The sequence below is a fragment of the Hyperolius riggenbachi genome, chromosome 8, assembly GCF_040937935.1.
Source record: "Hyperolius riggenbachi isolate aHypRig1 chromosome 8, aHypRig1.pri, whole genome shotgun sequence".
Taxonomy (NCBI): domain Eukaryota; kingdom Metazoa; phylum Chordata; class Amphibia; order Anura; family Hyperoliidae; genus Hyperolius; species Hyperolius riggenbachi.
The window spans coordinates 235,145,368-235,172,999 of record NC_090653.1 but is presented as its reverse complement, the minus strand read 5'-3'; the positions used below and the strand labels follow the sequence as shown (position 1 = coordinate 235,172,999).

The following is a 27,632-nucleotide window of genomic DNA, read 5'->3' as shown; positions in this document are numbered from 1 at the left end:
TCCTCAAGTTTGTAGTGCCTACTTCAAGTACAGTCCCTGGTAGTGCCGCTAACAAGCAGAGTTTGGTAGGGAAACATGCTCCTGTACAGAGATTTGCAGCTCAGCGTGCTCACTCAACCACAGCCAGCACTGAATGAAGACTTTAAAACTCAGAAGAAGAGGACAGAGTCAGTAGAGGCTGCAGAATGCTAAAACTGCAATGTGCAACTCTATCAAAGTCTGCACATATGCCCTCCTGCCAAACTGTGCATGCACACTTCCCTGCCAATCTCTGCTTATAGGGGTTGGAGAAGTGGATGGTCATGGAGATCACAGTAGAGAATCCAAAGTAGTACAGGCCACTGCATGGGGAGGTCTTCTACCTCTGATTTTTCTTGACCGATTAGCGACCTCACAAGACACTAACTGTCCTCCTTGACACTAATAATGTACTTTGTGACACTAAGAAGTAGGGCAAGGGCTAATATGATAGCCCTGAAGCCTACACCTCTAAAATGAGTCAGAAATGGTAGACCAAAATTATTTGTTCTTTAGTGTGAACTTCAAACTCCAGGCAAAACTTTTTGTTGTTGTTTTAGATGGGTGGAGAATGGTTGGAGCTTTTGTCAGATTTTTACTGTTGTCTTTATCTATCTTATATCTAATTCCAGAAACAAGAAGTAAAAGGAAACATTTCCACAGAAAGGGGAAGTCACGTCTCAGTCAGTTGTTACTGGAACAGGTGACTCTACTGATGACTTGGGATTCAACATTAGTGCCTCTTAACTACAACCGTGAAATGTAGAGATCCAGCTCATCTAATATTTTGATGCCAACTGCCACAGGGACAAGCAGTGAGACAAGATCTCCCCAAGACACAGATAGCAAAAAAACCTTACACAGGCTTTAAAGGAATACTGTAGGGGGGTCAGGGAAAAATGAGTTGAACTTACCCGGGGCTTCTAATGGTCCCCCGCAGACATCCTGTGCCCGCGCAGCCACTCTCCGATGCTCAGGCCCCGCCTTTGGTTCACTTCTGGAATTTCAGACTTTAGTCTGAAAACCACTGTGCCTGCGTTGCTGTGTCCTCGATCCCGCTGATGTCACCAGGAGCATACTACGCAGGCACAGACCATATTGGGCTTGTGCATTACACTCCTGGTGACGACAGCAGGAGCGAGGACACGGCAACGCCGGCGCAGTGGTTTTCAGACATTAAAGTCTAGAAAGTTCCAGAAGTGAACCGGAGCCGGAGCATCGGAGAGTGGCTGCGCGGGCACAAGATGTCTGCGGGGGATGATTAGAAGCCCCAGGTAAGTTCAACTCATTTTCCCCCGACCCCCCCTACAGTATTCCTTTAAGCATTCCCTAAACTCTGATAGGTATTAAGATGTAATGGGCCCCTAGGCAAGAAAGTAGTGTCCCCTTGTGGACTTTTGGCAATCTGAGGTGGTAGAAGGGTTAGAGAAGGTGGCAGGTGAGCCCCTTGACACCCACTAGGCATCAGGCACCTGCCTAGGTTGCCTGGTGGATGATCCGGTTCTGCCTGAACTATCCACAAAATGTTTACAATATCAGCATACTGATGCTCCGTTTTTCATAGCTATGCTATGGAAGCTAGTTTACTGGCCACTTGAGCGCAAGTGTCTTCCATGGCAGGGCATGCTGGGATATGTTGTTCTACTGCGTCTAACTAGCCGTCTTACTTTGACGTACAGCTGCATGGGTTATGTGGGTACACATCCTGTCTCTTTAGCATTATTCACATGGTTTATATATACTAGATTTGGTTTTCAATTTAACTCAAAAACAGTCATCCTCACTTATCAATGAGTGAGAGGGGTGCGTTGCTTCAATCTGCGTCACCCGTAGCAACCATTTGCTGTTCCGCTCTCCACATGAAGAACAAAATGGACAACTGGATTGGGTGCTGGGAGGAATACAACTTCCCTCACACACATTAACAAATGAGGCAATTTTACACTCCTGTTTGCTGACGTGATCGTTTTTTTTTAAACTTTTTTTCTGCAATCAGTAAGTTATTCATTACCTCAAAGAGGTCTTGTCATTGCACTACGACGCTTTCTGTGCCCCTTGCTGAGAGGGGCCTCAGACCACAAAGAAATGTCTTTAGCTATGTCCCCCTATTTCCCCCTCCCACTTCCCCATCCTCCCCCAAACCACCAGTCTACTTGCATATTAACCCTTTGCTGCTAGGGATTTATAACATACCCCTGTGCAGCAGAGCAGTTAGTACGCACTGCAGGGTGGATGGTGCTTGGAGACAGGCATGATATCTGCCACATAGAAATGAATAATGGTTTATGCCAACCGATTGCACAGTTGCCTTGCTTACAGCAAAGCTATCTGTAGAAACAGGTGCAACCCGTCCATCACATAAACAGCAGCCATTTCCTAAAGTAAACCAATATTCATGACAGTACACTGCGCTAGTGTTGTGACATTGTTAAAACATGTTGATTGGCTTCTTTCTTATTTAAAGGGGAACTGAAGTAAGAGGTATATGGAGGCTGCCATATTTATTTCTTTTTAGTCAATACCAGTTGCCTGGCAGCCCTGCTGGTCTATTTCTCTGCAGTAGTATCTGAATAGCACCAGAAACAAGCATGCAGCTAGTCTTGTCAGATCTGACTTTAAAGTCTGAAACACCTGACCTGCTGCATGCTTGTTCAGGGGCTATGGCTAATAGTATTAGAGGCAGAGGATCAGCAGGGCTGCCAGGCAACTGGTATTGATTAAAAGGAAATAAATATGGCAGCCTCCGTATACCTCTCTCTTCAGTTCCCCTTTAATGTAGAACTGCCCATGTAATGAGTTGTCTAAAATGAATTGATACAAATATTTGTGTGGTATGTGGCCAGTTATTGGGGCGTATTCACAAAATAGTGGTAAATTGATGAGTGCAGGGCACTTTTACATCTGTTAAGTGAACATGCCCCACTGGTAAGTGGTTCTTGCCATCCCATCTTAAAGTAGAACCTTAAACCAGTGTTGAACTTCATGCCAGTCAGTAGCTGATACCCCCTTTCCCATGAGAAATCTTTTCCTTTTCTCAAATAGAGCATCAGGGGAGTGTATGTGGTTGATATTGTGGTAAATCCCACAGTGTAATGTTATGACCATGGCCATGGATTGCAGTGTCCCTGAATCTTGTTGCAGTAGAGGAAGCCTCTGGATAATGCAGAGGATTCCCCAATCCTCTTATGGCCCATACTCACGGGCAACTTTTTGGGCCTGTCGCCAGCACACCTGAGCGTGTGGGCGTCAGGCCGGCGACAGCTCCTCGCCAGGTCCCTCCGCATACACACGCGGAAGAGGGACCAGCGGCGCGATGGAAGCTGTTGCCGACGTTCCTCCTCTCCCTGCTGGAAGCTCCGTATTCCTCAATGGAGGTTGCTGACGCTAGTCCGCGTACTCACGCGGACTAGCGACAGTTGTGGTGGAATTGCGGCGGCAACTGTCGCCAGGCGATTGAGCAGTTCAATCGTCTGGCGACATCAGCGACAAGCGACAGTTCGGGGTGTGTGCCCGTGCAACGGCGCATACTCACGGGCGACAATTGTAGCCCGTGAGTATGGGCCATTAGACCCCTCTGCTGCCGGTCAGTACCCTCCACTTCTTCGTAGCTCTCTGTGAACGAGTATGGCCCTTCTGCACAGGAGCCAGTAGGGTTCAATCTTGCATAGTAGGACAGAGCCGCCACAGGGTGGAAGCACCATACTTGACGCACCGTAATTGTTGAATATTTCCAAAGGGTACCAGCACAGTAATGGAGATTGGGGAGGCCTCTGGGGACTATCCACAGGCTTCCCTCTATTGAGGTAAGTATCTAACTTTTTTAGCTCCTTGCATACCAGCCCCTTAAGGACCAGATACTGCTGGTACCACAAAACAGTGCTTACCTTCAAATCACCGCACATACACGACGCTCTCCCATCGCTGTAGGCCCCTCTCTCTGCCGTTGCTATAACGGCAAAGTTTTGTGCCTGTCAGGAGCCGCTTTCATTGGCTCCTGACCCTGTCCATCAATGTAAGCCAATGGGATTGGCATACATTTTTATGCCTGATAAAGCAGGGGTGCTCCCCTGGGAAACGCGTCGCAATAAAGATTACAAACACAGCCTTTGCATATCATTGCGGCTAACACCGCCTTGCTTTGCTAGCTGTTTTTATCTCTTACTACACTCATAGCCGGGGAATGAGGCTTTTTCCGAACACAGAAAAAAGTTTACACGCCCACCACAGCGTGTTCCAAATAACCACCGTGCAATCCCAACCGGATCACCATCCAAGACCGTGAGGATATCCGTGCAAGCCAGGTCCCCGGCATAGGAGGGACACAGGCGTGACAGCTGGCAAACCTATATAGGTTTCTCCAACCTCGACAACCAGGTGAGACCTTTCCTATTGGGCCTAGAGCCCTCACCTACTAGTATCACAGTGTGCACTTATTCTAGGGAGTGGCCACACATCAAAATATGGTTGTGGCTATGGGTGGAGTCAAATGTACAAATGCTGTATATGTATAGTCATATGTGCCCCCTTTTCCCCATTTAGGTAGCCAAATGTGCCCCCTTCCCTCATTCAGATAGCCTGATGTGCCCCCCAAAGCTAGCCATATGTGCCCCCCCCCCCTTTAGACAGCCAGATGTGCCCTGCTTTTTCTGCTGCTATTAATGTATCTGTACTCCTCTGCAGAGGGAAGAATAGAAGAAGGGGCACTTCAGGCAGCCAGCAAACCTCTCCTTACATACATGGGGATGCAGTGACTGTGCTGAGCGCCCTCACAGTGCCATTTGTCCCCCCTTGCCCACCCACAGCTACACCTCTGAATCCACCTGCTGGCCAAGCAGCAGAAACCCTGTGTTATCACTCCCAATACAAACCTGGAGCAAGTCTTCTCTGTGAGCAGCAAACACCTGATTACTGCTGCTTGGCCAGCAAGTGGATCATCTCATCACCTCCCACTCCGACACTGCTGCCATTTACCGTCGTTCATGCAAATGCCATGTTTTTATCCCCATTTTCGGGTCGCTTGCCCCGTGCTTAGGTTATTAGGAAGATTGCTTTTTCATGGCCACATGCCACTGAAAGCTGCATAAATGCTTTTTGCAAGTGTACAGAAAAGCATTTAGAGGAGGCCCCATGCAGAAGCCTATGTGAACCGGCCCTTGAAACAGGCACTTTTTGCCTGTTTTATAGATTGGCAAATAGATCCTATGTTACTAACCCTGAGGCTATGTTCACATTATACAGTAAATCGCCAGCGCTATCACAAGCGCTGAGCGTTTTATTGAACTTTTTTTAAAGCACTTTTCCCTGCGCTTTGTGCTTTTCTAAGCGCTTTTGTGAAGCAATTACGATTTTCACTTCCTGATGTCAGTCCCGAAAATGAATAAATGTATTCATAAAAGCGCTCGGGAAATCGCAATAAAAAAACAGTTTTGCAAGTTTTTTGCGATTTCCCTATACCTTCCATTGAGCCAAAGCGCTCAGAAAATGGTACATGTAGAGCATTTGCGATTTTAATAAAATCGAAACCCGCACATGTGAACAGTCTCATAGGAAAACATAGCACAATCGCTTTTAGGGCTTTTAAATCGGAAACTCTCATTTGGTGAGCAAGCCCTAGACTGCCACTAACTTTATAATAAGCTGCATGCCTGTGCTAGCTATTTTGAAATACTGGTCTTTAGGAATTTCCAGTTGTTCGACTCTTTTCATCATGAGCATCTAAAAGCATATCTTTATCAACAATACTTCCGAAGCTACACTTCTGGATGTCCGCGACGTATGGAGGTAAAAATGAGGAAACGCCTAAAAACGTTTGCAGCAGTTGAGTGGAGATTTGCAGAATAAGGCCTCTTTCACAGTGGGACGGTGCGTTTGATGCGACGTTAAGGTCGCATAACGTGCCCCTAATGCAACGCATTGAAAGACTATAACTTGGACATTGTAGTACATTCTTTAGCCCTGCGTTTGGTGCGCCATTTTCGTTGCACAGTGATGGAACGAAAACGGCGCATGCGTTACATTTAAAAAAAACAAAAAACATTACTGAGCATGTGCAACACACACAACGCAGCAGATTTATTGCTAAACGCACAGCATGCAGCACTTCCTAAATATTGCTACACGTTACACACAACACAACGTGTGAACTGTGAATGTTGCACAGACTTAATAGTGCTGTGCGTTAGTCCACGTTAAAACATTTTCTATCGTGCGACTTTAACGTCGCACTGTGAAAGAGGCCTTAATCTTTAGACATTCCGCTTCAAATGGAGGAGGTTTTTCCAAAACATCTAAACACATCCACGGCAATCTAAAGGCCCGTGCCCACTACAGGATTTCTAATTTTTATTCAGATGACTGGCAATTTTTTGAGCGATGAGCGATCTTGCATGCGATCTCGTGACGTGGGTACAGGCCCGCGATACCGCGAACGACATTTGGTGACGTACGGTGATAATGACTGTTACGGCGGATCAGATGTTTAAGATCCCCAACAAATCCGTGCAAAGTACTGCTGTTGCATGAACCCCTCGGCAGAAAGATGGATCGGGTACCGCTTGTCGTCAGGGGACGTCGCTGGGATCCATCTTCCTGTGTCATCAGGTGAGAATTTAGCTTACGGGTGAATAGAATCTGTTCACATTTGTTATTTTGATTGAGGTCAGTGGAACACAAAGACCCAATAAGAGTTTCCCATGGAAGCCTATGGTTAAAAAGCATCTACTCCAGACTCCAAACAGACCACCACAGCTCCAGCTGGCTGCCTCAACTGTGAACCAAGCCTTTTAATCACCCAGAAAAATTGGTGCACATATGTCAGCCTTGTAGCTGAAAGCCATAAACATCTACAGAAGCAATCTTGGTTATTACAAAAAGCTGTCATGATTGTGAATAATGGTTTACTTCGAGAAATGGCTGCTTCCATCATGGGTAGATGGCAGATACATGTCAGTTCTGAGGGATCTTATTATTCCATACAAAAGAAAAAAATATTGCATACTCCAGAAGTGAGAAGAAAAGACACTTACTCCCAGAATTCGGTGATTGGGGACACCTTGTCAGAAAGTTCGTCACAAGTCAGGTTGCCGAAGGTGGAGTTGGCGGTAGCGTTGATGCAGTCCTCGTGGCGAAATATCTCCACACATTCCTCGGTGTTCCAGGTGTTGTTGCAGTGTGACCAGGGCAGCACTGCAGTGAAGGACTTCACTAGGTAATAAACTCCCCAGGTCAGGATCATGATGTAGTACGTATTGCAGAAGAAGACGATCACCACGGATGCAAAACCGATACCTAGAGAGTGAGGGCAAACAGGGATCAAAGAGGGCATTTGTAAAGTGAATCAGTCATAACGGGGTATTTGTATTGATATGAAGTGCGGTCCGGTGTTAGTCGAGGAGCAGAAATGCACACATTAAACCAACAAACATTGATTCCGGTAATACCTTTAATGACTAACCGTACATGGTGACTGAACTTAGGCTTTAACTTAGTGACAGAGATACTTCAGAGCAAGAGGCTGAACAGTACAGCCAGCTGATTACCGATGGCCAGTGGTGGCTTCTCCACCGATCTCTCATGACAGGTGTACTTCATACATGATGATTCCCAAACACACTAACGTTTTAATCACTGAAAGGACAAAGAAGCCCATTAGCTGATGTACCTCTCCTCAGTCCTGCACAATTGTCTAGTCCGGAGCTACAAGAGCACTGTATAGGACCACTATTGTGAAAAAATTGTAACATTTAAAATAAATGTGAACACTTACAAATAAGAAGTATGATTCTTCCAGAGTAAAATGAACCATAAATTACTTTTCTTCTATGTTGCTGTCACTTACAGTAGGTAGTAAGGCCATGCATAGTAGTAAGGCCAAGGCCACACTGAGAATCCCCCATGAGGAGATGGGCTAGTCCAAGACCAGTCAGTTCTGTCAGATTTCTACTACCTACTGTAAAGCTGGGTACACACGTTTGCAATTTCCCGCTCGATCCACGGGATTGATTATTTCCGACATGTTCGATCGGGATTTGATGGATACAACTGTCGATTTTTCATACCTAACATGAGTAAATCGCCGGCTGTATCGATCGACACCCGATCGAACATGTCGGAAATGATCAACCGGGATTGAGCTCGGGATCGAGTGGGAAATCACAACGTGTGTACCCAGCATTAGTGACAGAAACATAGGAGAGAAGTAATTTATGGCTCATTTTACGCTGGCAGAAACATACTTCTTATCTGTATGGGTTTACATGTATTTTAAATGTTAAACTTTTTCACAATAGTGGTCCTTTAAATCATTGCATGAACAAGTTATACTCCTATAACGTTGACGTGAGTCAGGCACATCACCCATGAAGATATTCCCACACCACCAGCTCTGCCTCTTTCAGAGCGGGAACAGACGTGTCCAGGTAATGAGAAAACACTATTACATATTATTCAATTAACGAAGGCCGCTGGGGGCTAGAACAGCACAACCTTGTCAAACAAGAGGTGGAAATGCAATTCCTGTCTGAGAGGGAAATGCTCTGCTGAGCTCGCATGCATTAGTTGAGGGTCATGAGGCAGCTTGTAGTGTGCAGAGTAAAGGCAAGGCCAGAGTCAAGTCACCTGGCTAATCCTAATAATAACAGCCTGATTTACTGAGGCTCTTCAAGCTAGGGATCACTGGAGAACATATGTGATTCTGCAGGCGTGTCCTGGAATTGTTAAATGCTGGTTGCTCATTGGTGGTTAGGCCTGAGGTTGCGATTTGAGCAAATTGCAATTGCGTGTACTGCAGCATTTTTGGAGCAAGGCATAGGAGCTGTTCAAAAGCCATTTTGTGCGCCTCAATTCTAGTTTCAATAAAGTTTTATCTACCTGCCTTCTGGCACGTAGCTCCGCCCTTTTGCACAAAAGTGATAACTTAGTTCTTTTGAGTCTCTACTTTTATGGCAGTCTGGCTTCTTGCCCACCAGCATGTAAGAAGGCGTGTGGGGGTGATACTGCCCTTCCTCACAAAATACCTTTTAACCAACCCTGGTCACTATAAAAGCTGGTAAATAAAGTTAAAGGGGACCCTCATGTTGATGAGATTTCTTTCTGGAGCTGGTCAAGCTCCAGGGAGCTATTCCAGTGGTTTTGTTTGAGCTGCTGGAATGTTAATTTTCATATCAAAAGCACGTCTGTTGTGCATTATCAGTAAAAGAAAATAAAAGTTGCTGTTTGTAGCTTTTTAGTTAGCCCTTAAAGTGAACCTCCGGACTAAAAATCGGCTCAGCGGCACTGAAAAGGCTTGGTGTTTCTTTAACAGTTTCACAGCATCAGAACTTTGTTTCTCTTATACAAGCCAAATTTTTAGCTGCACAGAAAAAAACTGCCCGGGCTTTTTTCCCCTGATGCTGTGCAAAGCATTATGGGATTTCTGATTTTGTTGTTCTCGTTCTGCTGTTTTGGTGCAATTTTTTATTTTTTTTTACATTTGGAATTTGACATTTGAAGCCTAGCGTGTGCAGCTGGGAGAGGTTATCAGGACACAGGACAGTTGGAACTGTGTCTCATGCTCCCTGTCACCTCCTTTCAACCAAAAAGATGTCTGCCCCCATGACAAAGATGGCAGCCCCATGAATCACAAACATTTGCCTGTTCTTTTAAAACAGGGTGGGTAAGAGATTATATTACCTATCTATGTATGTTTGTTTAGGCTGAAGTTCCCCTTTAAACCAGGCATGGGAGACAGCTGAAGAGCTATCAAATCATTTAGAAATACAGAATAGGATAATTGGCACCATATATGTACAATATATGTGTTAACTTTGGCACCTAGTTTGATGCTAAATTGAACACAAAGCTTTTTACATTGCAGTTAACGGTTTATGAACAGTCAGTAAAGGTCTAAAAATAAAATAAAGAATAAGGTAAGTGCAAAAGGCACTGAAAATCTCATGAATGAACCCCAATGTAATTGCAATGTTAGATGGAAAGTTCATCTCTTTTTATACAGTGAGCACTGAGTGGTTCCTGCAGGACTGACCTTGGAAGAGCGGAGCGATGTTCCATACAGCAATGCTCCCGGCTTTCATGAACTGTCCCAAAGCGATTTCCAGGAAGAATATTGGAATTCCACCAAAGATGGCGATTAGGACATAAGGAATGAGAAAAACACCTGGACAAAAAAAAAAAAGAGACAACAGATTTATTTTTTTAGTTTAAAATTTAAAAAGTTGAAAAAATCAAGTTGAATGCTACAATTCATTATCACTGTCACAGAGACCTATAGAGAAATAGTGCAGTTACTTTGAGACTTTAAAGGACTTAAATAAGGACCAGCACCAGTACTGTTGTTGTCCAAAAACTGCTGTACACAACCTATGTATTATGCCATCTGACTCTAATTACAATTTTTATAAAATATGCAACCATGTTTCTCCTGAAAATAAGACACTGTCTTATATAAATTTTTCCTTCAGAAAAAGTGCTATGGCTTACTTTCAGGGAGGTCTTGTATTTTGTGGGGGTAGATAGATCCCCCTTTAGTTTATAGCCAGATTCCCCCTGTATATTGCCAAATCTCCCTAGTATATAGGCAGATCCCCCTAGAAATATAGCCTGATTCCCCCTATATATATATACCGATCCCCCTAGTATATAGCCTGATTCCCCATATATATATATATATATATATATATATATATATATATATACCGATCCCCAGGGGTCTCAAACTCAATTTACCTGGGAGGCCGCAGGAGGCAAAGTCAGGATGAGGCTGGGCCGCATAAGGAATTTCACAATCGCGGCGCATCGCTGCCTCTGCCCGCCCCTCTCACTCTTCCTTCACAGAGAGGGGCGGGGAGAGGCGGCGATCCGTGCGGCGATTGACGTCAGGAGGGGCAGAGCTGAAGATGAAAGCTCTGCCCCTTCCAGGAAATGCCGGCGAATTGCCCCCTGGGCGATTTGGGGGCTCTGAGGCCCTCGTTTAGCGGTGGGGATGCAGCGGATTACTTGGGAGCACTGAAGCAAACTATAAGGAAGCTTTTGCCGGCGAGGGCCACAAAATATTGTAGCGAGGGCCGCAAATGGCCCGCGGGCTGCGAGTTTGAGACCCCTGCCCTAGTATATAGCCTGATTCCCCCTGTATATAACCAGATCCCCCTAGTATATAGCCTGATTCCCCCTGGATATAGCCAGATCCCCTTAGTATTCAAACTGATTCTCTCCTCCCCTGTCTGCCCGCCCACTTTACGTCTTCAGTTCTCAGCTCCAGCCCCCTCCATTAAGAAAATTTGGATCCCCCTGCTGCTTATCTCCACGCATAATTCACACCACAGATTAGCGGTGAAGGTAGCTCATGTAGTCCAGTAAGCGCTGACATATACAGGAAGTGATCTCCTTTTACTTTCTGTATAGGGTGGCGCTGTTACTGGACTACATGAGCTGACGTCACCGCTGCTCTGCGGTTTGAATTATACGGGGAATAAGCAACAAGGGGATCTGGACTTTCTTAATGGAGGGGGCCAGGAGCCGAGAACCGAGGTAAAGCGGCAGGGAACAGAGGAGCAATAGCAAGCGAGTAGGCGGGCAGAGGGGGGTATGTGTGTCAGGGAGCAGGCCCCCAGCACCGGCTGTGTCCCCGCTTGGTCTACTGCCACTAGGACTTATATTAGGGGGGTGGCTTATATTTCGAGCATACTCGAAATATAAGCTAGGTCTGATTTTCAGGGGAGGTCTTAAATTCAGGGAAACACGGTATGTTTTATTTGAATACGGTAAAGTCCCCACAGGCGGGGACTGCCAAATGCTGGATATGTGTTCCTTTCGGTTGCTTGAGAAGTTATGCAATTGGGCTTAAATTTAACACTAACCAACCCCACATATGAAATGCAAGGCAGCGCACAGTGGAAACAACTTACAAAACCTCTGGGTGCCGATCCTCTTCACTTCCTGCAGTTCACAGCTGCTTTGCTGCACCCACTCTGCATGGATCCCGAAGTGTGCATGTGACCCGATGCAGGTGAGGTGACACACCGTACCCCAGCAAGGATGCAGCACAGCAGCCGGCAGCTGTAGGAGTAAAGAGGGATCGGTGCCCAGAAGTTTTGTAAGATGTTTCAAATGTGCGCTGCCTGCGATCCCCAACAGCTTCACCAACCAACCGCGTGAGTGTTCCCTGCTAATCCCCGCCCACCGCTCTTGATGCCAATCGGCATTAGACAGTCCTGGGGCTGCCACCCTCCTGCCGCCGATCGGTGTTAGGCGATCGGGAGGGGGTAATATATAAATACAGCAGCTATGCAATAAAATGCAATGGCAGCTTTCATAGCAGATAAACTGTACTTTGGGAATTTGTAATTTGTAGAAAGAAAATATTACTTGTGCACAAAAGCAAAGTTGATAACGGTATGGGTAATAAAAAGTAGGCAAACACACACATTTTTATTCAATGTTATGCCAGAGTTTTGTACCACTTTAAGGCTCAGACAGAACTTTGCAATGAGGCCTCATGAACTGCAGTCACACCTCTAAACTTGACCTCTGAGGAACTGTTTTTTTGACTACTGGGGAGGGGCATAAGGAAGGAGAATGAGAGGGGGTATCAGAGATTTGGCAGTCAGGATCCCCTACACAAAGTCATTTCAATTTCTAGACTGTGTTTTTTGGACTATGAGACTCACTTTTCCTCCCCCAAAAGTGGGGAAAAAGGTCACTGCCTCTTATAGTCCAAATGCAGGGAGTCCCTGACTTGTAAACGCCTGCCAATACGAACCTCCAACCCAATGTAATGTGGGGGACTCCCTGTACTGTGCCCATGCAGAGAACACAGTGGGACAAACAAGAACACAGGGGGACACAAAGGGGCATAGAGGACACAAGGGGGACATAGGGAGACACAAGAGGTACAATGGGCATGAGGTACAAAGACGGCATAATCCACAAGATGCCCCTTCACCATGGATGCACCAGGTTTAGAGAATTTGTTTCCCCTCTGGTTTTGTCCTCTAAACCTAGGTGTGTCAGGTGCGTCTTATGGTCAGGAGTGTCTTACAGTCCGAAAAATACGGTACTTAGTGCAGGGGGTAATTGGCCAGATGTGCATTTGGGAAAAGTTCATTCTTAAACATGCCCCAGTCCTTCTTATCTTTATTCCATCTATTAGAAGAGTGGGCCCGTGAGTGAGGCAACGAACACCATGGTTTCCAGCACTTGTTTATCTACATCTACGTTTAATATTTAATGTGTGAAAGCCAAGTGCTTTATTAAGCACCTTCAGGATAAATACCAGGGCTTGCAAAGTTCTTCTTTTATAAATCTGCTGTCGCCTATTTTTACCAGCCAGGAGACGGCAGCGGATTTAATACTTGCGTTAGTCATCGGCATGGCTGCAGAGAGACAGTTTAATTTGTGTTTATGGCCAGTGAGCACTGGAGACAGTTTGATTTGTAAGAGGATTCTGGGGATTAGGACATCAAGATAAGGTGACGCTGCAGCCAGGAGGGCTGCTGGGTAATAGCAAGACCTGTCTGTCATTGCTGCAGCATCAAGAGACTACAGTAGCACAATAGATAGCAGCACTGCTGATCCTTATGCTGTGTACACACAATGCAATTTGTTAGGCTTAGGGTGAAGGTAGCTTTAGTCACTTATTTCAAATTTGCAATAATTATGGATGTGTTGCAGCGCCCAAAATTTTGTGCTTTGTTTACTGCAGGAAGCAGTGGCGTAATGACGATCCATGGGGCCTCCCAACAAAACTTTAATCCCCCCCCGAATGTTCACACCCCTTCCCTTGCCTCCCCTTGGGGCCCGTCTCACAAGGGTCATAAAGCAAATGTGGCCATCATGGTCTTCACACCCATAACAAGTGTTGCCACAAATACACCTGAACTGAACGGACACCCGAGGCAAAAATAAACGAATGATATAAATGATTGTATCTATCTTCCTTCTCCTAAAATGACTTATTAAGATATTCCACAGTTTTAGTTTATGTTTAAATCTACTTTTTTAGTTTTTACTGTTTTTGCTCAATGACACATTCATTGAAGTATGCCAGAGCTAAAATCTATGAACCATTGACCCTTTTTATCTCTTTCCTGCTCTCAGAAGCCATTTTCTGATAGGAAAGTGTTTTATAGTTGTAATTTCTTATCAGTGAGGGTCACACTGTAGTCACTTCCTGTTTGAGTCAGGACTGAGTCAGCCACTTACATACCTGATGTTTAACTCTTTCAGGCAGAAAGAAAAAAAGGAACACAGCCCAGTTATTTGTGTGCTAGGCACTGTACATACACATGTCTATCTCATCATGTCACATGTCACCTTGGGTATCCTTGAAGTATAGTCCCCTGTATCAGAGGAAGGGAAGGTTAGTAGTTAGGGACCCACCACAGCTCTGAGCCCCCCTGTGATCCCTCCCCTCTAGCTACACCCCTGGCAGGAAGTCGCTTTCCAGCAAAAGTTTGATTGGTCTTCGCAATGTTCAAAGCCCCTCCCCCCACAGTGACTTAGGGGACAATCTGGTGAGGTTTATATAACAAGTGTGGCCACCATGCTTGCCTTCCTCCATTGCACGTCTGTTTTAGAAGAAGGTAGAGGGAGTCGCTACCTGCCTTCATTAGTCCGGTCTAGCTACCAGAGCAGGGACAAGGTCCTCCAGCACCCAAGGCTGAGACACCAAAGTGCGCCCCTCCATCCCTCCCACCCCAGCCGTCACACACTGATTACTATTAGACTAAGAGGGCCACAGGACCCACAACCTCCCCAACACCTTAATATCTAGTTATCTGGCTTGCAGTCACTGCTATGTATCCCCTTTTCTTATTTCTTTCTGCTTCATACACAATTAGGAATGACAGCTGAATGAATTGTACGCCCCCTCCTACACTGCGCCCTGAGGCTGGAGCCTCTCCAGCCTATGCCTCGGCCCGGCCCTGCTGGCTACCAGTCTCTGCATCACTCCCTCCTGCATCTATTGGGATTTCCTAAGTAACCAATCAGTATCAGCCATTCTGTGCTCACCAAATGGATTTATATACAAGCGTCTAGTGCAGTGGTGGCAACAGTGGACCCTGAGCAGAAAAAAAGGTAAGGGGCACCCTGCGAGTGGGTGTGGTCAAGACAGATCATGGGTGGAACCAAAAATGGTTAATAACAAACGTACCTGAATCTAGGCTGCATTCTATAGGCACTGTGTTAATGTAGCACTTAATTTCTAAATCCTACCTATTCATTATGTGTCATGCTTGGGCCACAAGCAATTATCCCTACTCCTCACCCATGTTACAAAGATAAGGATGAAGACTTGTAAAAATGTTTAAATGGTTGAATCCCCCCCCCCCCCCCCCACACACACACACACACACACTCTCACTATACCATTACTCTGTATCTAGATAGCACTGATATCTTTCACGGTGCTTTTTACAGAGTAGACTTGTTACTGTCTGTCTTCACAAGAACGATCTAATCCCTACCATAGTTATAGCATAAGGTCTTTCTACCATATATATTATTATCATGTATTTATATAGTGCTGACATCTTCAGCACTTCACAAAGTAATGAAATAAGAAAGAAGGACACTTTAAAGAGGACCTCCAGAGTATAAACGAAAATCCGGCAGCCTGCAAGTAAAAGAAAGTTATAGTTAACCGAGAAGCCGTCCCAAAGTCCCCATCACCCGACATCCAGCGCCTGGCCCCTCCTCCTCTCTCTCCCCGGAGAAAAACGCCAAGCTATTTACTGTAGTGAGAGGAGGCGGGGCCAGGCGCTGGAAGTCGGGTGATGCAGGGACTTCGGGACGGTATTGCGGGACAAAACTTCTCAGGTAAATATAACTTTCTTTTACTTGCAGGCTGACGGATTTTCTTTTCTACTCTGGAGGTCCTCTTTAAGCCACACTTCTAACCACAACCTGTCCCTCGTCATGCACATTACAAAGAATCCAGAACCAATCATGGCTAGGATGGAGGCACCCAATGTGTGTGCTATTTTAGTGTTTTAAAATATAAATAAAATATATCTCCAGAACACATAGACACCAGTTTAACTGGAAAAAAGTTTTTTATTAAAAAAGCAATCTGACAACGCATTTCATGGATCATGGCCCGCTTCCTCAGGTCAATACAAAATGCCTTGATGGCATAGGGGATAGAATGTAGGCGCCTCTAGTCGATTATTTTCAAATGTTAAATCGAAGAAAAACTATACATTTTATTGATGGAAATAAAGCTTAGTCAGTTAAACACATATTTCAGTAGAAAAATACATATATTAACACAGATCTGTCCTGAAAGAGGGATAAATGAGGAAAAAAGAGGGACAGAGTTCCAAAGAGGGACTGTCCCTCTGAAATAGGGACAGTTGATAGCTATGCTGAATGTGGTGCAGCTGCATGGGCCCCAGAGGATGTGGGGGCCCCTGTGCGGCTGCATGGCGTGTGCTGGCCTAACTCCGGTGGTTATGAACTGATGTTAAGCAGAAAATAAAAAACGCAGTATATAAGTTACGGAGAAAGTGACCTTGCACTCAGGCCCGGATTTACATCACAGGAGCTTATAGGCACAGATGTCTTGGCACCCTAGACTTCACCCTCCATAAATCTACAAACCCCGCCGAACTGCACTGCAAGTATACTGGCTGGCCCAACTGTCACTTCTCCTTAACTCCCCTCAGTATTAGGTAGCCAGAAGTATCCTCAATATTAAGTAGCTAAAGGTGCCCGAACTGAAGATAGATCTCATCAGTGGAATGTTTAGCGGTGGGTGAGTAACCTCTCATTTACTCTCTGCTCAGGACTCTGCATAGCGAAAGAGGGAGGCGCTCGAGGAGGAGAGTCAGCCACCTTCCCATCATCAGGCGCCTGTAGGCACATGCCTACAGTGCCTTATGGTAAATCCGACCCTGCTTCCACTGTTTCTTGGCCTCTAAGCAGCTGCTATAGCTATGCCCATGCAGGCCAGTAGAATCTAGGTCACACTTTAGGTTGCGTTCTGCCCTTACAGCACAGGGTCTCCATCAGCCATGTAACTAGTTACAGCAGCTATCCAGCTGTTAATACTATTCAGATTCACAGGGGAATGTAATATGCTGAAAGAATATGTAAACACTCTTCAGCGCTGCAGAAACACACACAGGAGGCCCAGTAGCTGAAAAGCAGAGAAGATAGATGGGCAGGAGGCACAGTGTGGGTGTGAAATACCTAAACAGGGCAGGAGAGAGATGAATGGAAAAGGCGTATTTTTAGCATAACATCCAGTATGTGAATACATTTTTATTCACAAAGAAAAATAGTGTTTCTTAAAATTACTCAACATCACATGGCTGTCAAGATATGGCAAAAATGTGAGCATGACATGCTTAAAGGGGATATTATAGCAAATTCTCATCAAGCACATTTTGAGTCATTATTGCGATCTGACTTCCTTTAACCACTTGAGGACCGCAATGTTAAACCCTCCCCAAAGACCAGGCCATGTTTTGAGAAATTGGCCACTGCAGCTTTAAGGCCGCACAACTCAGCACACAAGTGACCCCCCCCCTCCCTTTTCTCCCCACCAACAGAGTTCTCTGTTGGTGGGGTCTGATCGCTTGCCAGGTGTTTGTTTTTTTTATAAATATTAATTTATTTTATTTTTTATTTTATCATCCCCCCCGCCCTCCCTCCCCCCGACAGTCAATCAGCGTGATCAGCTGTCATAGGCTTCAGCCTATGACAGCGGATCACTTCCATAGCAACAGAGGGGACAGTACAGCGCTGCCTTAGATCGCAGCGCTGTGCGAGGTAATTCGATGGCGTAACCGTCTAACAGTCTCCCGAGCGGCGATCCTACCAAGCAGGAGATGCGCGCTCAGCCTGCGTGCGATCTCCTGCAGTAGCCGTCCACAGAACTTGACGTCAATAGGCGTTAGGCAGTCCTGGGGCTGCCGCTGCGGTCACGCCCATTGGCGTGACACGGTCTTTAGGTAAATCTGAAGAAAAACTAAAAAAAAACAAACAAACAAAAAAAAACCAGATACTCACCTAAGGAGAGGGAAGGCTCTGAGTCCTTTCCCATTCCTCCTACTGTACCCGCTTTCCAGCACTTGATCTCCCGTTAGCAGTTTCCGACCGATGGGTGAAAGACTACAAGTGAAAACCACATACTTCCTCTAAGGTAGAAATACCAGGCTTTTTGGTAGTGTTGGTGTTCGAACTCGTTTTACCAAGTTCTAAAACCTCAAATTCTCTCCAACACCACCCTTCAGCACCATATCACCACTGAACAAGTGGACAGGGTCAGTGGGAGTTCACTTACTTACACTTCATGTGACTCCACACTTCCTCCTTGTGACTTTGGAAGAAGGAAGCATCGTAGTCACGTAAAGCACGTCGTGAAGTGCAAGTACGTGAACTCTCACAGACCACCTCCGTTTGCTCGATACTGATATGGTGCTGAAGTGCGTTCTGGAGTATCTGGGTGTTCAGAACTCGATAACAATAATTCTAACACCGACACTACTGTTTGACAACAAACTTTATCAAAGCACCACAAACAATGTGTTTCGCTCCCCTCTTTTACTTAAAGGCTTTCAAATCACATATACAGTTGAGTCCCAGTTATCCGGAACTCAACCAACCAGCACAAATCCCCGGCAGTGCTGAAGGCCACCTTCTTAGGCTGTCTGTGGGCTCTGCTGTGCTTATAGACAGGGTTCCACAGCTTCCCAAAGTTAATATTGTAAGGAGAACAGAGGCACTAACAGAATAAAATATATCTAAAAACTTTCAAATTCCTCAGGAGGCAGTGATGGACTCATCTCCCCGAAGCAGACATGATACTGTCTGTTTTAGTACAAACAGTAGTGACTCGAATATAGGGCTGAGACCGATAAGCGCTTATGCACTGTGTGTACTCCTGTTCGTTATTGCCTGAAGAAGCAGGAATATACCAGCAAAACGCGTTGCGCTGTATGTTGGAGAATATAAATACATTTGTTTGCACTAAAACCGACAGTATCATGTCAATTTCGGGGAGATGAGTCCACCACCGCCTCCCGAGGAATTTGAAAGTTTTTAGATATATTTTATTCTGTTGGCGCCTCTGTTCTCCTTACCATATCAGCATCCACCCCTGGTGGAGGGGTTGAATTCCCTTTCTTCTCCTAATCTACAGAGAGCGACATCTTAATCCTGAGTGAGGACAGACCTAATCTCCTCACCTGCCTACACAGTGGTTGCCTAATTGGTAACCCTGAACTTGTGAGTATATCTATCATATACTTTTCCATTTACCCATTACCCAACTTACTACCCTATATTGGGCTGTCGGTGTCCCTTTTCTGTATTTTAACATTTAATTAATTTCTAACATTGAGTCTCATGGTCCTTTCACACTGGGGTGGTGCGGTATTTTTACCACACCCCATCGCAGGTCAATAAAAGTTTATGGGGACTTTCATATCGACGCGATGCGATGGAAGTGATGTTTTTCCCGCATCCTCGATACTAGGGCAAACCTACGTTACAATACACAGAGAGGAAAGAAGTGACTGGTACTCGTTGTTCATTGGAAAGAGCACTTGGATAATGAAGATATGAAGACTGTGCTCACCACCAATGAGTAGACGTCAATCCAAAACGAAGAAGAAAAGCCAGTCGGGCACCAGTCTAATGGCTCAGTGAATTTTTAATCCAAGGAGGTACAGCAAGATAACATTAGGAAGTGAACAAAGATGACCTGACAGCCGTTTCGGAGGTTCCCCTGCTTCGTCAGAGGCCAAAGCAGGGGAACCTGCTAAACGGCTGTCAGGCCATCTTTGTTCACTTCCTAATGTTATCTTGCTGAACCTCCCTGGATTAAAATTTCACTGAAGCATTAGACTGTTGCCCGACTGGCTTTTCTTCTTTGTTTTGGGCAAAGATACATTGCCATGCGGTTTTGCGGCGACGTGCGGCAGACCGGAAGTCATGTAAGTTTATGGCGATACGTGTTTGTTAAAACGCCCGCCGCTTGTTTGCAATATGTTAGCAATATGCCTCCGCACATGTGATCCCTTCGGCCACAGGAAGTGAGCGTCACTTCCTGCTTGGCCGGCTGCCAGACAGGGATTACCCTGTACTAATATATATATATATATATATATACATATATATATATATATATATACACATACACAGTATATATAAACAGTATATATGAAATTCAACAGCACATGATCAGCGTATCCAAGTATACATTAACAATCTCACATTGGATACTACTTTCATCAAAATGACAAGGCCTGGTGTTGTACAAAGCACATTTTATAGAATTACTAATAAAAGTATTACAAAATATAAAACACAGCACTATCTTCCTCAGTAGGAACACATGTGTCAAGCAGATGTTATGTTCACACGGCCTGCTCATCATTTCTATAGTCATAGCAAACTTAACTACTTGAAAGGTATATACATTTACTTTAACCATGCAGGGAATAGTTTCACATATCAGGAAAGAACAGCATGGAATAAAATGTGAAACACACTGTACTCAAACATCAGTGTTAATATCGCTGATACCCAGGGAAACTAAATACAACTTGCTTCATTTACATATGAAACCATCCCCTGCCTGGTAAAGTAAGTTTATAAAGTAAGTAGGCTAGCTACTTGTCTGTTGCTATGGAGGAGGGACTGCATGCAGTGCACGACGGAACGCCTTGTTTGCAGTACTTCGAGTTTGTTGCCAAACAAGCTGATATGCCTTATAGGAAGTCAGTGGTTTTCATCTACACTGTAGTCTCTCATCTTGTACACTTTAATATGTTTTTTAGGTACTTATCCGTTAGCCGGGCGCATCCGGCAGGTGGCGCTAATTACTATTCCCCCTCCAGGCCGACATGGATAGTAGGGAAAGATGTAACTCTGGTGGAGTTTTGTCGCCACCTGCCGGATGCGCCCGGCTAACGGATAAGTACCTTTTTTTATATATATTTAATTTTATTTATTATATTTTTATCACCTGAAGTGTGTCCATTTTTTTTTTTAACGTCCCATAGTCCTTCCAGTTTTCTTTCGGCCTGTGGCCAAGAAAACTTTTCTTTAGGTGAGCAACCCACTTAGGCCCCTTTTACACTTACCACATAACGCACCTCACCGCAATGGGCATTAAACTCAATAAAACATGGCACACTAAGCCAGCACCTACTCAGTAAGGAGTTCTTGGTCAAGACTCCCTAACACTGCTACTGCCAAGTGAGTGCGCTCCAGTGGCTGCCTCGCAAGCGGTTTGAGTCCAACAGGAGAAAAGAACTATAGAAATACTGGAATTATTATTATTATTAATTTATAAAGCGCCAACATATTCTGTGGCGCTGTACAAAGTATTATTGTGAGCTGATGGAAGTACTAAAGCTGACACAGAAGCTGAAGTGCGTTACCACGCAGCGCATGCGGCACCAGAGGCAATGAAAGTCAATGGTAACATACACATTTAGAATTTCTGCCGCATTTGCGGTGCAGTGCGCAGATGCAAGATTTCAGATGAAGTACTTCCTTTCCAGCAGAATATACGTGACTAAAGGGTGCGACTTTTTGAAGGCAGGTTGCCTCCAATTTTCCTGCCAACGATATCTGCCATTTAACTTAAAGTGGAGCTGTCAGCCATATTCTCTCAGAAAAAAAACAACACATATGTAAGTAGATAAATACTTGCTCTACTTACATAACATATGTATTGCACTGTCCACGTTTTGATTTTAGTGATTTTGCTATAGTAAAAAAAAAAGAGAAACTCCTTCTTAGGATTTTCAATTTTGTCTGTGTCTATATTGAAGCCAACCCTGACATAATTTCCTCCCTTACAATGCCTGTGTATTATTGCCCACCCTCCTCCCAGTCTTCAAACACTCCCACCCAGGTCATCAGTAGAAAGTGCACTGAGAAATATTGGCCAATCCGAAAGGAAAAGAGGTGTGGGAGGGGAAAACAGGAGGGAAAGAATCTTCAGCCAATCAGGCTGCATTACCACCTTAGCGGTATGGACGAGCTCAGCTCGTCCATTACCGCCAGAGGGTGCCGCTCAGGCCCTGCTGGGCCGATTTGGATGAAATAAAAAGCAGCACACGCAGCCGGCACTTTGCCAGCCACGTGTGCTGCCTGATCGCCGCCGCTCTGCGGTGATCCGCCGCGAGCAGCGGCGAAAGAGGGTCCCCCCAGCCGCCTGAGCCCTGCGCAGCCGGAACAAATAGTTCCAGCCAGCGCTAAGGGCTGGATCGGAGGCGGCTGACGTCAGGACGTCGGCTGACGTCCATGACGTCACTCCGCTCGTCGCCATGGCGACGAGGTAAGCGGAACACGGAAGGCTGCTCATTGCGGCCTTCCGTGTTACTTCTGGCCGCCGGAGGCGATCAGAAGAACGCCTCCGGAGCGCCCTCTACTGGGCTTTCATGCAGCCAACTTTCAGTTGGCTGGATGAAATAGTTTTTTTTTTTATTAAAAAAAAACTCTCCCGCAGCCGCCCTGGCGATCTTAATAGTACGCCAGGGTGGTTTAAAGAGACTCTGAAGCGAGAATAAATCTCGCTTCAGAGCTCATAGTTAGCAGGGGCTATCAGGGATCAGGGACCCCCCGTTAAGCCGCGGTATAGCGGCGTTTTAGCAGGGGCACACATGCCCCTGCTATCTATGAGGTCTGAAGCGAGATTTTTTCTCGCTTCAGACTCTCTTTAAGACTGAGGGGAAAGTAAAGGAAAAAAACAAACCAGCATGCCCTGCAACTTCCTTTGTGCGGCAGATGTACCAAATAAGAGCCAGGGAAACTGGGGAATGATGTTTTATGGAGAAGAAAAATAAGAGTGATTTTGGATTGCCTGGTTAGCATCCTTATTACTTGTTTACCAGAGAAAAATAAAGAACTGATTTTTTATTTTATGCCCGAAAGTTTAAGTGTGTCTGATGGCGTGATGCAATGCACTGAGGTAGCCATTTTGCTGCTCGCAAATAGCTTTGCACCAAGTGTAACAGGACCATCAAAGGCAACTCACATTTATCTCCACAAACAACATAAAGTGGTGACCTGTGTCTGCGAGTAGACTGTTGATTTTACTTCCCTCAGGACATCCTGATATTACACTTTTAGCGGATTTTGGTTTTATTCTTGTCTGTTTCGTTTCCCCAAAGAGCTCTTCTATTTGTTTGGATCATTCGCGATCTGCATGCAATTTACAACAAAACTGCTATAAACGTAGAAATGTAGCATCTTTTTTATAGCCTGTAATTTATGGTAAAAAAGTTAAAATGATGTCGCTTACACTGTCACAGATAATCACAAATGTTTAGGCTAAGTTTCCATTCATGTGAATCCTCTCCATTTCCCTGCACACAAATTCAGACACAGAATTACAGCCTACTAAAATCAATAGGCTACTTCCAAATTTGTGTGCGGGGAAAAAATAAATGGAGTGCCTGCTGGTTTTTCGGGCATCGCATCCAAACCCCGTTAACAAGGCTATTGGATTCAAATGCGATTTCTGAAATGGAACCTAGTAGAGACGTAGCCTTAAAGAGATCCAAGCAGCTTTATCTGCAGTTTGTCCTGGTTTCTAATAGCTATAGGAGCTGCCATTTTCCCCCTCCCCTTCCCTCTGCCCTTATTTATCCAAGGGAAGGTGTAAATGTAATCAAGCGTGGCTTCTCTAAACTGTTTAAAGCACAGTGTCCTATCTCTCCAACCCCCTACTGATGAAAGCTTTAGTTTGATCATTTCTACTACTAATTACAGCAATCCTTATCTGCCTGCTCTTTCTGTAGATTGCAGGCTGCAGAAGTAGAGCAATAAAAGCCTCTAACAAACATTTAAATGTAAAAAGAAGAGGAAGAAAGGTTTTTTTTTGTAATGCATTTTTAATGTGCTATTGAGATGCCCTGAGTGCTAAAAATGGTGCTCCAGTTCACTTTAAAGGCAAGGCTAAAGATGACAATTGGTATAAAGAACTAAATGAATGGCTGTCACTGAACTCCCCCTCCCCTTTTTAAACTGCCCTATAAAAACTGTTACGTATGTCTTATATAGGTAAACATACTACACTCCTTTGTTCACATGGCAACTACTAACCCCACCAAATGACTACCTTTCAAGGTAAAAGGAGATAGAATACAGACGGTGCGAGATTTTCCAGGCTTGAGATCATCAGATCTACAGTAGCAGATGTGTGAAACACCAATAAAAGAAGGGACACGCCAATGGCCGTAAATTTCAACTAAAGTTTACAGCCTGTGACATGCCACTCTTACGGGATTAAAGGTCGATCAAAGGTCATGGTAAGTGTCTAGTAGAGATGTAATGTGACATTCAACTTTCCAGGTTTTGTTTTCCTCTTCAATTACCAGGATTAAAGAAGGCTGAATCTGAACTTTGCAGAGGGAGAAAGATTCCAGAAGCAAATGTGTGATTAACTCACAGCTTGATTAAGGGCCGGTTCACACAGGCCGGCAGCTAATTTTGCCGATGTCAAATGTTTTTCTGCTAATGAGCAGAAAAGTTTTTGGCATCTTTTACTGTCAATTCGCCATTGCGTTCTGAGTCCTCAGGAAAAATATGGAATTACAAACACAGCAGCTTCTTGGAAACTTTGAAAGGCCGCAGTGCTTGCACGAACAATGGCAAGTTCATTGGAATGGATGCAACCATTCATTTCAATGCGGGACCCGGTGGATCCCGGCGCTAAACTAGGAGGATGGCTGTTGGCATTTTCCCGTGTGAACTGGACCAAATTCACTCACTTCTCGATTAGTCCCAAGCAAATTCTGGTTCAAGATCCAGTAGATTGACAATTGAACCCAGGCTCATGTCTACTGGTTAGCGAGAACATTTACCTTGAGGTACAGATTGCTAACAGTAGCAGATTTAGTGGTCTAGCTCCACCGTAAAGTCGTGTACATACAACAGAGAGTTATTGACCAGTGGACGCCACCTTTGCCAGCCTACAACTCTTTCCAACACATTACAGAGAGAGGCCAAGGGCATTGTTCTCCTCCTTACCCCTCCTGCCCTTCATGTGCTACATGACCTTTCTCCTTCTCGTACCATAGCAACAGCAACCCAACTCTGAACTGTCACCCAAGAGATCGAATCCCAATCCCTGTGGGCAACAGTACTCATACATGTACTGGCCTGAGTTTATTATAAAATGTCTATTTTTTGAGTTTTCAACCCTAAGCTGTGTCCTGTCAGAACATGTGGTGGGTTCCTGAATTAAGTTAGTAAATTAAGGGATATGGACAAGCAGCTGTCACATTTAGACCAACCGTGCTGCTTTCAGAGGTGTAACTATAGGGGGAACAGACCATGCAGCTACAGGGGGGTGGGGGGTGGGGGGGGGGGGGCGGCAGCTTCTTACAGGAGATGACCCTTCAGAGTAGACATTGTTGTGGTTGGGGGAGTCACGGTGGCCAAACTTGTTTTATAGTATTCCAGGCAGATGCGTCTCCTTGATGGCCATCACTAGGGGAAGAGACTGATTGGTGCAGGCCTGTGATTTGTGATTGTGTCCCTGCCTGGATTCACCCAAAATGTCGAATGAGGCCTTTTTTTCAATCTTTGGATAATCCTTGGTCCAGAGGTTCAGGCCTTCTGCAGTATACTGACTCACCGACACATTAAGGCAAACTTTGGACTTTTACTCTTAGGCAGTAAACTCACCCTGTTAAAAACAATCTTGTAAACCATAAAAACACTTGAGCTTGTGACTCAGAGATGTAACAATGTCACTTTCAGAATGAGGCCACGAGCTCAGCTGATTCCTGACTCTTGTGTGAACCAGCGCTGTGCAGTGACTGTAAACATTCACTGGGATCTACTATTATTCAGTTTGAAGAAACTAATTATATACAGACGGTAACTTTAGCTTAATGGTACAGTCTCCCCCGTCACAAAATATACAGCTGCTAGCTTCAGCCTGTCCTTCTCCCATTCCACTGTTTAGAATCTTTTTTACTTAATTTTTTTTAAATCCTTTACTACAAATTTGTTTACCAGCCTTATTTTTTGTGCATAAAAATACAACCATAAAAGAAGGGTTTTTGTAGTAGAAACTGACAGATATGGTCGGACAAACTTGATTGACGGCGAACGGTTCCTGGCAAATAATCGACCATTCACCGTTTTACAGCAAACGTTTGTGTCCAAAATGCGTGTTCGCATTTAACATTGAAGTCAATTGCAGCACACCTTAGCAATGCTCTCCCATACACTAAATTTGGAGGGTACGTTAAGGAGAACAGTGGAGACTTTTTCAAAAAGACCTTGTAGTTTTTGAGAAAATCGATTTAGAATACTTCAAAGAAAAAATGTTTTTTTAAATAAAGCAAAATTACATTCTGCTGTAAAATTCTGAATGTCATTGCTCTGGGGGGAAAAAAACACACCCACGAAAAAAGTATTTTAACTACTTCACCCCAAAGGCGTTTTTACCCTAACGGACAAGAGCGATTTTCACCTTTCAGTGCTCATCCCTTTTATTTGCCAATAGCTTAATCACTACTAATCACAATGAAATGATCTATATCTTATTTTTCCACCACCAATTAGGCTTTTTGGAATTGATATTTGTTTTCAGTAATTACTTTATTTTCTATGCATTTTAAAGGGAAAAACAAAGTAAAAAAATGAAAAAATACACTATTTCTCCAATTTCATCCCCTATAGTTTTAATATAAACACTGCTACTGTGCATAAAACCCGCACATTATATCTGCCTATTTGTTCTGGTTATCACAAGAATTTCATTATGTCCCTTGTACAAAGTATGGGGACAATATAGTATTTGGAAATAAAGGTGTCTTTTCTTTGTTTTTTGTTTTTCCCCCCACTATTTTCACGTGCATGCGCGGGGACGTGCACGTGCGCATGTGCACAGTGGCAGCAGCACTGTCTGACTTATAAAAACGTCTTGCAGCCATTAAAGGGGAACATCAGCCTAAACAAACATACTGTCATTAAGTTACATTAGTTATGTTAATTAAAATAGATAGGTAATATAATCTCTTACCCACCCTGTTTTAAAAGAACAGGAAAATGTTTGTGAATTTCATGGGGGCAGCCATCTTTTTCATGGGGGCAGCCATCTTTTTGGTTAAAAGTAGGTGACGGAGCATGAGACACAGTTCCAACTGTCCTGTGTCCTGATCACCCCTCCCAGCTGCGCACGCTAGGGTTCCAATCTCAAATTAAAAAAACAAAAACAGAATTGCACCAAAACAGCAGGAGAACAACAACATCAGAAATCCCATCATGCTTTACTCAACATCAGGGGAAAATGCCCAGGCAATTTTCTTCTGTGCTGCTAAAAATGAGGCTTGGGTAAGAAAAACAAAGTTCTGATGCTGTGAAACTGTTAAAGAAAATCCAAGCCTTTTCACTGCTGCTGAGTAGATTTTTAGTCTGGAGGTTCACTTTAAGAGGCTCTAACAGGACGTTTTTATAAGTCAACTTGTCATTAAGTGGTTAATGTTCTTAATTAACCATAAATACTTACCTTTCTTTACTCCCAGGACAGTATCAATGGCAATGATCCAACACCATATCCTCTTAATACCCAACGAACGACAGAGAACTCCGCACGCGTCAATCCCTAGACATTAGCATGCCATTAAAGTCAATGGGGT

At 44.6% G+C, this 27,632-nt stretch overlaps 1 protein-coding gene across 2 annotated transcripts in view; it reads right to left on the bottom strand.

Moving 5' to 3' along the window:
* The window catches only part of SLC6A8 (solute carrier family 6 member 8), a 134,740-nt gene that overhangs the window by 75,800 nt on the left and 31,308 nt on the right, over positions 1 to 27,632 (bottom strand). For both annotated transcript variants that reach the window (XM_068248352.1, XM_068248351.1), the window contains exons 2-3: positions 10,040 to 10,171; positions 7,044 to 7,305 (exon numbers count right to left, since the gene is read on the bottom strand). In XM_068248352.1, the coding sequence (XP_068104453.1) occupies positions 7,044 to 7,305; positions 10,040 to 10,088 (311 nt within the window). In that variant the 5' untranslated portion in view covers positions 10,089 to 10,171. The remainder of the gene's footprint in view (positions 1 to 7,043; positions 7,306 to 10,039; positions 10,172 to 27,632) is intronic.